This window comes from Ranitomeya imitator, chromosome 10 (assembly GCF_032444005.1).
Source record: "Ranitomeya imitator isolate aRanImi1 chromosome 10, aRanImi1.pri, whole genome shotgun sequence".
Taxonomy (NCBI): domain Eukaryota; kingdom Metazoa; phylum Chordata; class Amphibia; order Anura; family Dendrobatidae; genus Ranitomeya; species Ranitomeya imitator.
In genome coordinates, this window is record NC_091291.1 from 102,337,031 (window position 1) to 102,351,192 (window position 14,162).

Consider the following 14,162-nt stretch of genomic DNA (forward strand, 5'->3'; position numbering starts at 1 on the left):
TCCTAGATTAATAGATGAGCTAATGAGCTCTGTTTAGTATACTGTCAAGGGACATTCCTGCTTAACCTTAATTTATAATTGAATTTTAATTAAACCGTTAGCAATCAGTGCAGATTTAATAAATGTGCCATCTAACACCAAGGATATAGTGCCCAGGTTACTAAAATTGCTGTAGCTATTTGATGATGACGCCCTAGAGGCTCAGGTTAGTAGTTTGTCTAGAACGGAGCTGAAAAATGCCACGTGGCTTGTTCTGTATGTACAGTACATATGATATTGATGTATATTCTGGCATCCAATTATCCAGTATATTTGATAATCCAATCATCCGGAATACTTAATAATCTGGGACTAAACTGTTTATTAATTTAGGAAATGCGTGTCCTTGATAAAAATGGCTCCGGCGGCCGCTCCTGCACAGTAGCATCTATCGTGTTCTGATAGATGCTACTGCGCAGGTGCCATTTTGCTACAGAAAAAAATTTGGGCTCCATCAAAATGGAGGCACCTGCGCAGTAGCATCTATCCCAGATAGATGCACAGGCACTGCTGCCGTCACCATTTTGATGGAGCCAAATTATTTTTTTTCTCTAGCAAAATTGCAGTGGTGCCTGTGCAGTAGCATCTAACATGTTCCGATAGATGCTACTGCTCCTCCGCCATCTTGATGAAGCCAATTTTTTTTTTCCTCTGGCAAAATGGCGCCTTAACAGCAGCATCTATTGGAACCCGATCTTGATCAAGATAATTGTTTTTTTACTCCCCACAATACTACATGACTAAATCATAAAAGAATATATGCATATTATCCTTTGTATCATTCTACAGCGCCTGCCTGATGAATGTTAATTTTTTTTTGCACACTATATTCTATGCAATATGTAACATAGGAGGCAGGACAGTGAAGTGTCAGTGACCTGTCATAAGCCATCAGTATGAATATGTAAGCAGAGCATCACATAAAGCTCCACCCCCAGACCCGCCCCGGGGCACGAGCAGATCATTAACTGAAAACTACAAATAAAGACTAAACAACAACAACAACCACAAGACAGATTTCATCACCAGGTATCATTGTAATCAGTATAGCGGCGCCGGCCTGACACTGTAGGTTACTGTGCACAATCCTGCTGAAATGTTCCCTTCAATTAGCATTCTGGTAAGTATTCCTCTGTATTGTACATCTAATGTTGGAGACATTCACAATTCCTCTGCATTATAGGGACTTCGCTGAGCTTTTAGATGTGTGTGACAACAATCTAGTTCACTGTTCCCAATGGCAAAAAGTAAAATTCTGAGTGCAGCTCTGCAATATAATACACAACGTCACTCGGGATCAGTACAAGATAAGTGATATAATGTATGTATAAGGAGAATAATGGTATGCACTCGGATCAAGAATAATAATTTGAGGTGCTGGTAAGACAGACCCGGAGGCCCTAAAAGTCATATATCAAAAAATTACCGCACACTCAGACTGGATATGATGCAAAAGGTTTTGAACCTATTTATTATAACAAAAGGAATAGCCATAGAAAAAATAGGAGCAAATGTGTTCAAATCAGACCAAACCCAACGTTTCGACCCACCAGGGTCTTATTCATGGGGTTACTGGGGAGATAAAAAAACAGTGTAAACAACTAATAGTGGTATGGCAATAACACAGTGAAGAGGGGTCAAACAATAGGTATAAATATAAAATCACCGAAATATATACATAAACGGAACAAATATAAAGACATAGAACCAGAATATACATACTAGATACAATAGAGGCAATCGTGGACGTTGCTACTGAAGTCCAAGCAAATAAATCTAGCGGAGTATCTCTAAGAGGAAGATAATGGAAAAAGGGGGGGGGGGGGGGGAAGAGAAGGGAGAAAGGGAAAAGAAAAGTAGAGAGCGACAGTTGCAGAGCGGGACGATTACCTTGGCTTCCAGAGGTATGTACACTTATGGCAAAGAGGAGGGAAAAGCAGGAGGGCAAACTTTGTAGTGCAAGTCCTGTCACTATGATAAATAAAGTAGCGTTATAAGGTAGTACATGCCTAGAAGTCCCAAATGTAGAGAGCTGAAGGGAGAAATAGAGGGTAGAAAAGTCCCAATGGAGCGTAGTGTGGATATACCCAAAAATGTAATAAGTATGCCGTAGTGTGTAGTGTACCATATGTAGATGTACCTGTAATGTCCTAGGAGGGCGCTCCAGTGTCGAGGTGATCGACTGCTAAGTACTGAAGTAGGCGGTAGGCCGATTGTGTGCCCCAAGTAATATAGCTTAATACACAGTAGTCCTGAAAATATGAAGAGGCCGTATAAGGTTTACGGAATGGGATAGATATATGAATCATGCAATGGGCAATGGAGGTACCTATGGTGTCCTTTAGCAGTGGTGCCGGGTACGGTCCAATTGGGTATACGGGAGGTGGCAAATCCACATGCCCTAGTAGGAATAGCCGGACTGAGCGTACTGGAATGATATGGGAAGCTTGTATAAATGGTATACAGTATACAGCAAGTACACAGTATACAGGATACTGCTAGTAATAGACAGTGCGCCACATACGATACCTGTTTCGTCTTGCAAAGGCTGCGTATTATTGCCGAGTGACAGGGGATGATGGACAAGTGGGTCCGAAAGCTCCTGCTGAGCCTGGAGTAGTGGACCTAAAAATAAGGTCGTACACAATGAGGGTACAGTGGGGTGTAAGTAAGAGATCAATGGTGGTGCAGCGCATAGGGGCGGCATAAATACCTGTGGGGTCCTGGGCTCTCTGTGAGGTAGGGTGGTGGAGCGGCACTCCCGTGCCTTGCTCTAGGCCGTATGCTGGAAGGGGGCTGATGGGGGCTATAAATAGTACCGGCTGTCCGCTGTACCGGAAATGCGGCCGCCAGACCGGAAGTGACATATCGTCACTGTGTTAGGAGCGCTCGTGCCGGCGCAGTGGGCGCTAGTGGTAGCGCTCCTAAGTGGGCAGGAGGGTGTCAGGATGAGGCGGTGTATGGGCGCATGCGCTGAGGGCGCTGGTGGTAATAGCTGTGAGTGGGTAATGATGGATGCGGCGCCATACTATGTGAGCGCTGGCGCATGCGCAATGGACACCGATGTGAATGCGGCGCCATACTATGTGAGCGCTGGTGCATGCACAATGGGCACCGATGTGGAGGCAGATATGTATACAAGTACTATGCACAGGGGAGAGTGTACTGCGCATATGCAGAATAGCCAACTCTACGTGGGCAAGACTAGCAGGACAGGGTAATGGAATTGTGACGCTGTGTGGGGGCACAGAAGGTCTAATGACATATGGGGATGGGACAAACCAAGAATGCCCTTATTTATAGCATTCTTGGTTTGTCGGTGCCCATTGCGCATGCGCCAGCGCTCACATAGTATGGCGCCGCATTCACATCGGTACGATAGAACTATGTAATATGATCTCTCTTTACTGCTATGGATACTTTTGGCCAGCGTAGTCGCTTCAGTGTAGTTAGCCCAGGAATCTCTATTACCACGGTAACTTTATAATAGCGCCACTGCCCTATCGCCATAACAGTGCCACTGTGCAAAGAATTGTGATTTTGGTTTATGGTGGATCTATGGGGGTCTGTAGGCGGTATCTATATTGGTATGCATTGTACTTATGTGTAAATAGTTTTACTCCTGTATTTTGGAGCGTCATATTTATATCTTCTAGCATAATCTGAGTGTATTTCAATTTTTTCCTTGTATGCTGGTGTCCCCTACGGTTATTTTGCTTTTTTATTGTACTAATAAACATTGGTGTTTTATTATTGAGATCTCTTCTTTCTTCCCACCAGTATTGGTGTGGGATTATGTTGTATACATTATTATTATATGCCAAATGCCAGAATAATGAGAGATAGAGAGAATGTTTTAAGGCATTTTTATTGCTTACTAAAAAAGTCAAAAGTTTCCATACATGTCATTAGTATTTGGTACCATTGCCCTTTAACCGAATAACTCGGGTCATACGTTTGGGATCTCCTTCCACAAGCTTCTCACAATAGTTGGTCGGAATTTCGGCCCATTCCTCCTGACAAAACTGGTGTAACTGATCCAGGTTTGTAGGTCGCCTTGCTCGCACCGGCCTTTTCAGCTTTGCTCATATGTTTTCAATAGGATTGAGATCAGGGCTTTGTGATGGCCACTCCTAAACATTTGACTTAAGCCACTTTGTTACCATTTTGGCAGTATGCTTCGGGACATTGTCCATTTGGAAGGCCCATTTCCAACCAAACCTAAACTTCCTGGCTGATGTCTTGAGATGTTGCTTTAGTATTGCCACATAATCTGCTTTTCTCATAATGCCGTCTATTTTGTAGCAAAACAACCCCAAAACATGATGCTGCCACCCCCGGGTTTCACAGTTGGGATGGTGTTCATAGGCTTCCAAGCTTCTCCATCTCCAAGCTAGTCATCCTGTGATCTTGAACTCATTGGTGTCTTGTCGCTTTATAATTACTAGTAGATGTGTCTACTATGCATTGATTCATAGTCTTTCCTACAATTTCATGTATTGTTGATTATGTAATACTAGATGGTGGCCCGATTCTAACGCATCGGGTATTCTAGAATATGCATGTCCACGTAGTATATTGCCCAGCCACGTAGTATATTGCCCAGCCACGTAGTATATTGCCCAGCCACGTAGTATATTGCCCAGCCACGTAGTATATTGCCCAGCCACGTAGTATATTGCCCAGCCACGTAGTATATTGCCCAGCCACATAGTATAATATTGCCCAGCCACATAGTATATTGCCCAGTCACGTAGTATATTGCCCAGCCACGTAGTATATTGCCCAGCCACGTAGTATATTGCCCAGCACAGAGCCACGTAGTATAGAGACTTAAAAAAAAAATAAACATATACTCACCTTCCGAAGGCCCGTTGAAGTCCTGCTATACTCACCATCCGCCACCTTTCCCGCTCCTCGCCACGCTCCCGGGACCACTCCATTGCAAGCGGCAGCCTGCAGTCCCAGGGCTGGTGTGAGCAGGACCTATGATGACTTCGCGGTCACATGACTGTGATATCACAGCAGGTCCTTCTCGCACACCAGCCCTGGGACCGGAAGCTGCCGCTTGCAATGGAGCGGTCCCGGGAGCGTGGCGAGGAGCGGGAAAGACGGCGGATGGTGAGTATAGCAGGTTTTTTTTTATTTATTTTTTTTAATTATTTTTAGCATGACATATTTTTACTATTGATGCTGCATAGGCAGCATCAATAGTAAATAGTTGGGGACACACAGGGTTAATAGCAGCGGTAACGGAGTGCGTTACACCGTGGGCCATTACCGCTGCCATTAACCCTGTGTGAGCGGTGAGTGGAGGGGATTATGGAGCGGGCTCCAGGCAGTGAGTGTAGGGGAGGGACTAATCGGACTGTGCCCGTCGCTGATTGGTCGCGGCAGCCATGATAAGCAGCTGCCAAGACCAATCAGCGAATGAATAACCGTGACAGAAGGACAAACAGACAGACGGAAGTGACCCTTAGACAATTATGTATATAGACTAGATGTTGGCCCGATTCTAATGTATCGGGTATTCTAGAATGTGTAGGTATTTTATAGCACAGGCTACCTACTATATTGCACAGTGACGTAGTATATAACAGAGCTACGTAGTATGTAACACAGCGTACATAGTATATAGCAGAGCTACGTAGTATGTAACACAGCCACATAGTATATAACATAGCCATGTAGTGTATTGCACAGGTATGTAGTATATTGGTCAGCCACGTAGTATATAGCAGAGCCACGTAGTATATAACATAGCCACGTAGTATATTGTAGAAGCACGTAGTATATTGAATAGCTACGTAGTATATTGCACAGCCACGTAGTAAATAACAATATATATAGCAATTTGGGCACTATATGCGTGGTTAAAAAAGACTTAAAATAAAAAATAAACATATACTCCCCTTCCGAAGGCCCCTTGTAGTCCTGGCGCCTGTGTGCTGTGCACGCGGCAGCTTCCGGTCCCAGGGTTGGTATGAGCGCAGGACCTGTGATGACGTCGTGGTCACATGACCGTGACGTCATTGCAGGTCCTTCTCGCATAGCATCATTGGCACCGGAACCTGCCGCTTGCACTGCCGAGGACAGCGCGCAACGTCGGAAGGTGAGAATACCCTTTTTTTTTTTATTATTATTATTTGTAACATTAGATCCTTTTACTATTGATGCTGCATACGCAGCATCAATATTAAAAAGTTGGTCACACAGGGTTAATAGCAGCGTTAACGGAGTGCGTTACACCGCGGTCCATTAACGCTGGCATTAACCCTGTGTGAGCGCTCAGTGCTGACTGCAGTGCAGAAAAGCAGCGGCCATTTCGCTGCCAGACTACGGCCGTCGCTGATTGGTCGTGGCCGTTTTGACACGACCAATCAGCGACTTGGATTTCCATGACAGACAGAGGCCGCGACCAATGAATATCCGTGACAGACAGACAGAAGGACAGACAGAAAGACGGAAGTGACCCTTAGACAATTATATAGTAGATTCAGTCACCTACGATGTTGTAAACTATTTTTTTTTTTTTTTCAATAGGGACAAGAAGAATGACCAACAGAGCAACCTTGTGGTATGTCCCACTTTCCTTGACAAATGTGGATAAAGTCACTGAAGTTCCTCCAATTCAGGTAATTTGTTTTCCTCTTGGCATGCTGTGCAAGTATTACCCCAACCATGCCCAGTCTGACCTTAAAGGAATGGGTCATCAGAAAATGACCTACTATTTAAATCGGTTTATGTTTCAGGGACTCTTTCAGTAAGATTAAAGAAAAATAAAACAGCCTATACTCTCCTCCCGGCCCGACGCCATTCCTGCAGTGTTGGCACTCAGCCCCGGGGCTCTTGTGCGGCTGTAGGACACGTGGTGCCCGGCACCCAATCAGCTCTGGCGTCACTGTCCCCGCCTTCTCACTGTCCCCGCCTTCTGTCGAATTGAACATGAAGAGAAAGTCAGAGATCAGCGGCAGCCCGGACTTCCTCTTCATGTTAAATTTGTCCAAAGGTGGAGACAGTGACGCCAGAGTTGATTGGGCACATGGGTCACGTGTCATACAACTGCACGAGAGCCCTGGGTTCGCGAGTGCCGATACCGCAGGAATGGCACAGGCACGGGAGGTGAGTATAGGCTTTATTTTATTTGGACCAAGCATGGAGAATGAGAAATGGTTTTCCTAGTAGTGGACAACACCTTTAACCTCCCACAGCCATCACCAAACCCCCTTTATGGCCATGTAAGTCTTTGAAATGTAAATCCATCAACACCTTTGTATCTTCTATCTGTTGCTGAATTCCTCAGAAATTATTAATTAAAATATTGTCTAAATGAAGCATTATGTGCTCTGGGTGTGACAGAGCACTTCCTGAGGCTCTGCCTCCTTATGTGGTTTCCCCATCCAGCACCAGTCTCTTTAGCATGATTTATAGCTTACTTTCTGTGTGATGTCGGGCATCAGGAAAGGAAATCAGACAATGAGCTAAACTTACCGTAAGTCAGTGATACTAAACAGGCCGGTGCTGGGCAGGGAAACCACCGCTGGAGGCAGAAGCTCAGGAAGTGCTCTGTTACACCCAGAGCACTTAACGCCTTATTTACGTATGAATTAAAACACCAGTTTTCTGGGAATGCAGCAATAGATAGAAGATATAAAAGTGTTGATGTGCATGCTTATATATGAAGTTTTGAGGGTAGGTGAGTGTTGAACTTTCTGACAGATTCACTTTCAAATGTTTTTTTCTTTAATATTCCTAATATTTTAATTATCAAATCATGATCTGCATTAAAAAAAAAAAAAGTTGACATTTTTACACTTGCTGGGGGGCTAATCTTGACTAATACTTTTTTTTTCCCCAAGAAATCAATATGCATGTTAGCAGCAATAGCTTAATTTAAAACCACATTAGTTGTTTTGAAGTATTTAATAAGTGTGTGCTAAGTTGATTGTTAAGGGAGTTGTGAACATTGGATCCTGTGTAATCAGCTGTGTATAGAGGTGTTACTTGTTACTTGTTAGAATAATCCTGTCTGTGACGGTAATGAGACTTCTGAAAAGTGAATTGTAAAGTACAGAAAGTATGAGTCTAAAATACTCCCAGTCGCCAGTGTGAAAGCGGCAAGATTTCTATTAAATTTGTTTATTTCAGTTTAAAGGGAACCTGACAGCAGATGCATGATGGCCGATCCACAGGCAACATGTACCAGGCACTGGCTGTACGGTTTTAGAGAGGTGTGTTTGACTCCACATGTTTTATCAGCCACCGGGGACCAAGTCACAAGGGACAGGGGTCAGAAAGGTGGTTCCCCGGTGGCACCGCCTCACCCACTGCCAATGACTGACAGGTCTCCTTACACACAGGGAGAGACCCATCAGTCATTAGCAGCGGGCAAGAGGATTGACCTTTCCAACTACTTTCTCGTGCAGCTCGGTACCTGGTTGCTATTTCAAGTTTTTTTTTTTCCTGTGTTTTTTTATTTTTTTATTTTTTAGGCAAACCTACATAGCAAAAATGACACAGCCATTGTCTGATACATGCTGCCTCTTGTTCGGGCAACATTTCTCTGCTGTCAGATTCCCTTTAACGGGGTAAACCAGGATATCTTTCGTAAAAAAAAAAAATGCTGCAGCGTGTTATCCTCATGAGCGATCATTCCACAACTCAATATTTGGACCACGCTGTGAGTACAGGAAATTGCTGAAAGGCTTTGGAAGAAATCCTTTGTGTAGCAGCTGCTAAACCGGATCCGTAATTGGCAGATTCATTGCTCCTTACACAGTAAATAGTTTAGACGCAAAGGATCCTCCTGAGATAAAATGGATGGCAATTTCTTAATTCCTTCACGATTTGTGCCTAGCGCGTATCTGGTCCTATAGGAAAAGTTCTATATTTTTACATTTTCAGTTGAATTTCTTACATTCACCACCTAAACTTTATTTGTAGATATATTTTGATATTGTTGGTTGTTTGATGGTAAATATATTTGAAATATATAGTTAAAGGACCAAGGCAATCTTCGCTGAGGATGCGGATGAGGTGAACACCTTCCTTCTTGTTTTTCATAAGGATCTTGAAAATCTCTTAATATGGGATTGTATAGGGATGTGCCCCATGCCAAAAAGCGTCCCAGAGGCTTTAGTTGGAATATGCAAAGCATGCAACCAATTACAACCTCTATTACAGTAGTAAATGTCGGTACTTGATAATAAAAGGGTTGTCCCGTTTCAGAAAAGTTTTTCTAAAAGTTCAGATAGTAGTAAGAAATTATACTGTTCTTTACTTGCCCTCCTCGGCTCCAGCACGAAGTCTTGAACGCTGCTCACAATGTCTGCTGTTGTCTGCTGCGCTGGCATCACATTGATGGGTCAGTCAATGAGCTCAGCGGCTCGTGCCGTCTTCATCTGCTCCAGTTGTCTTCATGGCGGTCTATGTGATGTCAGCACTGCAGTCGATAACAGGGACCGGCAGCAGCGGTGGAGACTGAGTGCTGGTGCGTGCCAGGGAAAGTAAGGAACAGTTTGGGTTTTTTTTACTACTAATGCAACTTATGACTAAAACTTTTCTGAAAGGTGACCACCCTTTTATTTGCGAATACCATGTTTCCTGACCATGATGGGTTCTTGGCGTTGACAACTGTTGAGGTGTGACTACAAAAATAGGAGGTTGCATATAATTTTCCGATTAGCACTGGCCTTAGTTGTGCAAGCCCATATCACTTTTTAGTCTTTAATTGTTTTGCCTTGGTTCTTCAGATGCCTTGGTTCTTTTCTGTTGACCTGTTAGGACTTTGATACGAGGTGGTAATATATCTTAATAACTTTATCTGTGGTGTCCCAGAAAGGAAATTTACTCAACTGAGGAAGGAAGGGATTGGGCAAGATAGTGGAAAATAAGATGTGTGTTCATAAAGGCTTGGTCCTCAGCAGACCGCCATTCATTGATTGGCATTGGCACAAAAGAAATTAAAGTCATGATTGAAGTAGTTTGATCCGGAAGAACTTGACTGGCTGCTCAACACCTTTGGGATGAACTAGAGTGGATTTTGTGAGCCCGATCCTATGCTACAACATTAGTGTCTGACCTCACAAATGATAATACGGATGAAGGAGCCCAGAAATTTCTCACAAACTCCTCCATATTCATGTAGAAAACCTTATCAATGACGATGCTAAAAATGCAGGACACAGTCATTGCTGATAACTACTGTAACAAGAACAAAATTTGTAGTCGAGGCTCTTTTATTGCTAAGATATACAAATGATGCGTTTCGCTACTGAAGTGGTGTCTTCATCAGGCCAGAAATAAGAGTGTAAGCTGTGTTAGCTTCAAAGTGAAGACCAAGTAGATATCAATGCATTTGTGTTTAAAATGGGAGGTCATAAAAGCTAATTTAGGTGTGAATTGGAAGTGTCCCAATATTTTTTGGCCATATAGTGTGTGCCAGGAAATAATTGTCTGAGGTCTGTTGTGGGTGGTGTTAATATATATATAAAGCGTACCCATGGGTGTCATCTTCCACGCGCATTCAAAAACATTGCTGATAATTTTTGTCTTGTGTTTTTTGGGGAAAAATTATCGAAGCAGAAATCATCCTGGTAGATTTGCCCATTGGAGTCCGCGAGAAGGAGCCAAGTACAACATCAAGAGAGCCCACAGGAATTCGTGCACAGAAAAGCTTTTCAATGACAATGAAAAGACAGCATGAAACCCGAGCAAGCCGGCACAGAGGTTTAATTCTGTATTTCAGCCGTAAAATGGGCAAATTAATTGCATAATTGAGCTGAGCGGAATGAGCAGGATTGTATTTCTGGGTTAGAGGAGAGATTTTAGACTAGAGGGCTTGTTAGATTCTGTGTTTTGAGAGTCCTTTATCTCAGTCTGTGTTAGAGGTTTGGAAAGCAAAATGTCTTTTATGGTCCGCAGAAGCATAATGTGAGTTCAGGGGATAGTACTTGTGGATCGCCCCCACGTCAGGGCAGCGGGGTACTCGGATCCGGGCCCTTCTGTAGTCGGTGGGGATGTCACGGTGGCTAGACCCGGTCCGTGGCCCTTTGAGGGGTGTCCAATAAAAGGACAACAGTTTATAGGATAGTGTTCGTGACGCCACCTGTGGTATTCGGTCAGGGTGACCGACGCTGCTTAGGGGTCCGCTGGGGTGATGTTATGGCAGCTAGATGGTATACCTTCCCACAGGTGAAGTATATCCCCAGGGCTTCCCAGAGTGTAGATGGTGGATGGTGCAAGGCACAGTGAATAACGAGGACACAAGGGTGCAGTCTCTTTACCTTTACTGAAGGCTTCATCCACAGTCCAGGGTAGGGACCACAGGGTAGGCAGAGTCCGGCCGGTCTGAAGGCAAATCCAGAGTCCCCTTATCCAGGAGGAATTCAATAGCCTTCCCCTAGCGCACAGTAATACAGTAGATCCCTACTTGCATAAGCTCCAATAAGGTCCTCACTGTTATTACTCCTCTCTGTCCCCCAGCTGGTGTGGATAGGACAAACCTGTATGACTGATGGCCTGAGGCTTTTTATAGGGACCCTAGAGACGCCCCAGCCCCCACAAGTTGCCACCGTGTCTTCTTAGGTATTAAGGTCGGGCAGCTAACGTGGAATTAACTGTCCTGCCAGTCTCTAACGGCATAGAGCTCTTTACTCCTTCGGTGTTCTGGCTACCGGATCTGCGCTTCAGATGAAGGCAGCCTGCTTCTAGCTGGTCTCCCACTGATGTTTCACTCCTGTTGCTATGACTTCTTTTCTCCCTCATTAAAGCACAATTCTCTTTGTGTCCTTTCCTGGGATGCTGCCGAATGGGATGCAGGCGCAGCTCCGTGTACACTCATCCTCCTCAGACCACAGTTTGGATCTGACTGGAGATCACTCCAGCCAGCTCGACCTGGAGACCTTTCCTCGTCGGTCCCAAGCCAGGAACTCCCTCTCTAACTTCCTCCCCAACCCACCAGTTTTACCCAAGTGTGAGGAGTGGCCTAATAGATAGAACCTTTTGCTCCCCCTGGTGGCTGGAGTGTGAAGTGTGTGACTGTGATACCTGGACAGAAGATCTCCTTCATTGCCTTCAGACGTAACATCACTGGTGGAAGAATAACATTACTGCAACAAACCAGGACTCTGGGGCGCTGCACTTGCATCCTTTTTTGATACACATAAGTACTATTTTTTAGTAGTAGCAAAGCTTAGTACATGACAGTGCCTCAAAACAAACAAAAAAGACCCTCCTATGTACATAAACTTAATAAATGAGTAATGAAAAAAGAGGGGCTTATAAACTAAACAGGGTGGAGCTGTAAAGGTGAGGAATAAGGGGTCATGACCCTAATATTGGCCTAATGACAACCCTACCTGGGAAAATTGTTAAAGAAGCAGTGCCATCAAAATTTTTATTCTCTCAATATATTGACCACACACTGCCAATTGGCTCCCTATATGAAGAATTAAATAAAGAGGTGTAAATCAGCAGTGCCTGGGCGATAGAATAAGACTCACAGGCTCTCTCTTAGGGTATGTTCACACTGGGTTTTTTTGCTGCGTTTTTTTGTAATGCTAATTTTCAGCTGCTTTTTCCATTACCAGAAAAGCCCATGAGATTTCAGAAATCTCATGCACACACTTTGTTTTTTTTGTGTCATCAGGATTTTGTGCTTTGCTGCTTTTTTTTGGATATAAAGCATGTCGCTTCTTTCAGTGTTTTTGCAGCGTTTTTCCCCCATTGGCTTGAATGGGTGCTGCAAAAACGCAGGTATCATTATTTGCAGCATTTTTTTCTGCATAAAAGTCATGGGGGCACTATGCACAAACATACACAAGTTAGCCCAAAAAATGCACCAAAACCTGCGTTTTTGCCGCAGCTTCTTTCCTGCCAAGAAGTCAGGTTTTGCTACAGAAAAAAAGCAGCAAAAACACCCAGTGTGAACGTACCCTTAATAAGTTTTGTCAGATTTAAAGAACTCATGGTGCAGAGGTGAGTTCACCGCATTTCAAATTCACCCCAGTGAAATTCTCCCGGTGAACTGTGGTGAACTCGCCTCTGCACTGTGAGACTTTCTCACTGTGCTTGCTGTGATCTCACTGAGGTCACCGCAGTTCAGCCCGGCTGGGAACGCAGCCTCAGTGACCGGCAGTAACCTCAATGACTTCACCGCTAGTCACTGAGGCTGCGATCGCAGCAGCTCATTCCCCAGTGGTTCTCAGCCTGAACAGTTGCATCTTGGCACCAGCCAGGTTGAAAACTGTTTATCTCCCAGACATGGATTATGGCGTGGGACAGAACAACGGACAGGTGAGGGATATTGTTGTTTTTTTATTTTTGTTTTATTACAGGAGACGTGGAATTAGGCGTTAGGGGAGTATAATTGTGTTTATTTTTACATAAAAATGGAAAAGGATTTTGTTTTATTTCAAATAATAAATTTTATACCTCCGATCATAGCTGTGGGCTCACGCTATCATTTCACAGTGTGGGAACCGTGGCTGTCTGACCTTCGGTTATGATTTTACAAACACCCGGTGTTCGGTGGGCCGAACCCGAACAGTAACAGACTTTCTGATGAAGTCCGTGTTCGAGGTCCATACCTGAAGATTAGGTGTTCAGTACGGATGCCAAACTTTACTGTTTGGGTTCGCCCATCTCTAATCCTTAACCATGCAAAAAAATAAATCACATGAGTGTGAGGGCAAATTTTGGCCACAAACCATGGCCCGGTCATTGGACGACCATTAGATTTGTGGCTGTGTTAAAGACACAAAATACACCAGCTGTGCTACAATGTGTTCAAATTCAACTTCCCTATTAAATCTGTGCACCATTAAACCATGTTAATTTTCATAAAAAATGGCAAATAGTTCTGTGAATTTAGAAGAAGCCCCAGAATATTTCAGAATTTCAAAACGTTAATATTTTATTATGCAACAACTGGAACCGTTCCTATATTCCATGTTCTATAGAAAATAAATCTTTTCTGTCTAAAATGAGATTTAGTTGTTGAATGTTAGGACAGGAATAAATCTGGATCAGGAATGTGAACGAACAACCAAATTCTTCCAGCAGAAATCTGAAATCCATGTCTGCGCTCTAGTCCCAGTCTGATAATTTGTTTTTTTGGCCGG

The 14,162-nt window shown here is 43.8% G+C and overlaps 1 protein-coding gene across 8 annotated transcripts in view; it reads left to right on the forward strand.

Moving 5' to 3' along the window:
- Positions 1-14,162, forward strand: part of ACOT7 (acyl-CoA thioesterase 7) — a 234,203-nt gene that overhangs the window by 111,721 nt on the left and 108,320 nt on the right. For all 8 annotated transcript variants that reach the window (XM_069742406.1, XM_069742408.1, XM_069742413.1 and 5 more), the window contains one exon: positions 6,583-6,674. In XM_069742406.1, coding sequence (XP_069598507.1) covers positions 6,583-6,674 — 92 coding nt within the window. The remainder of the gene's footprint in view (positions 1-6,582; positions 6,675-14,162) is intronic.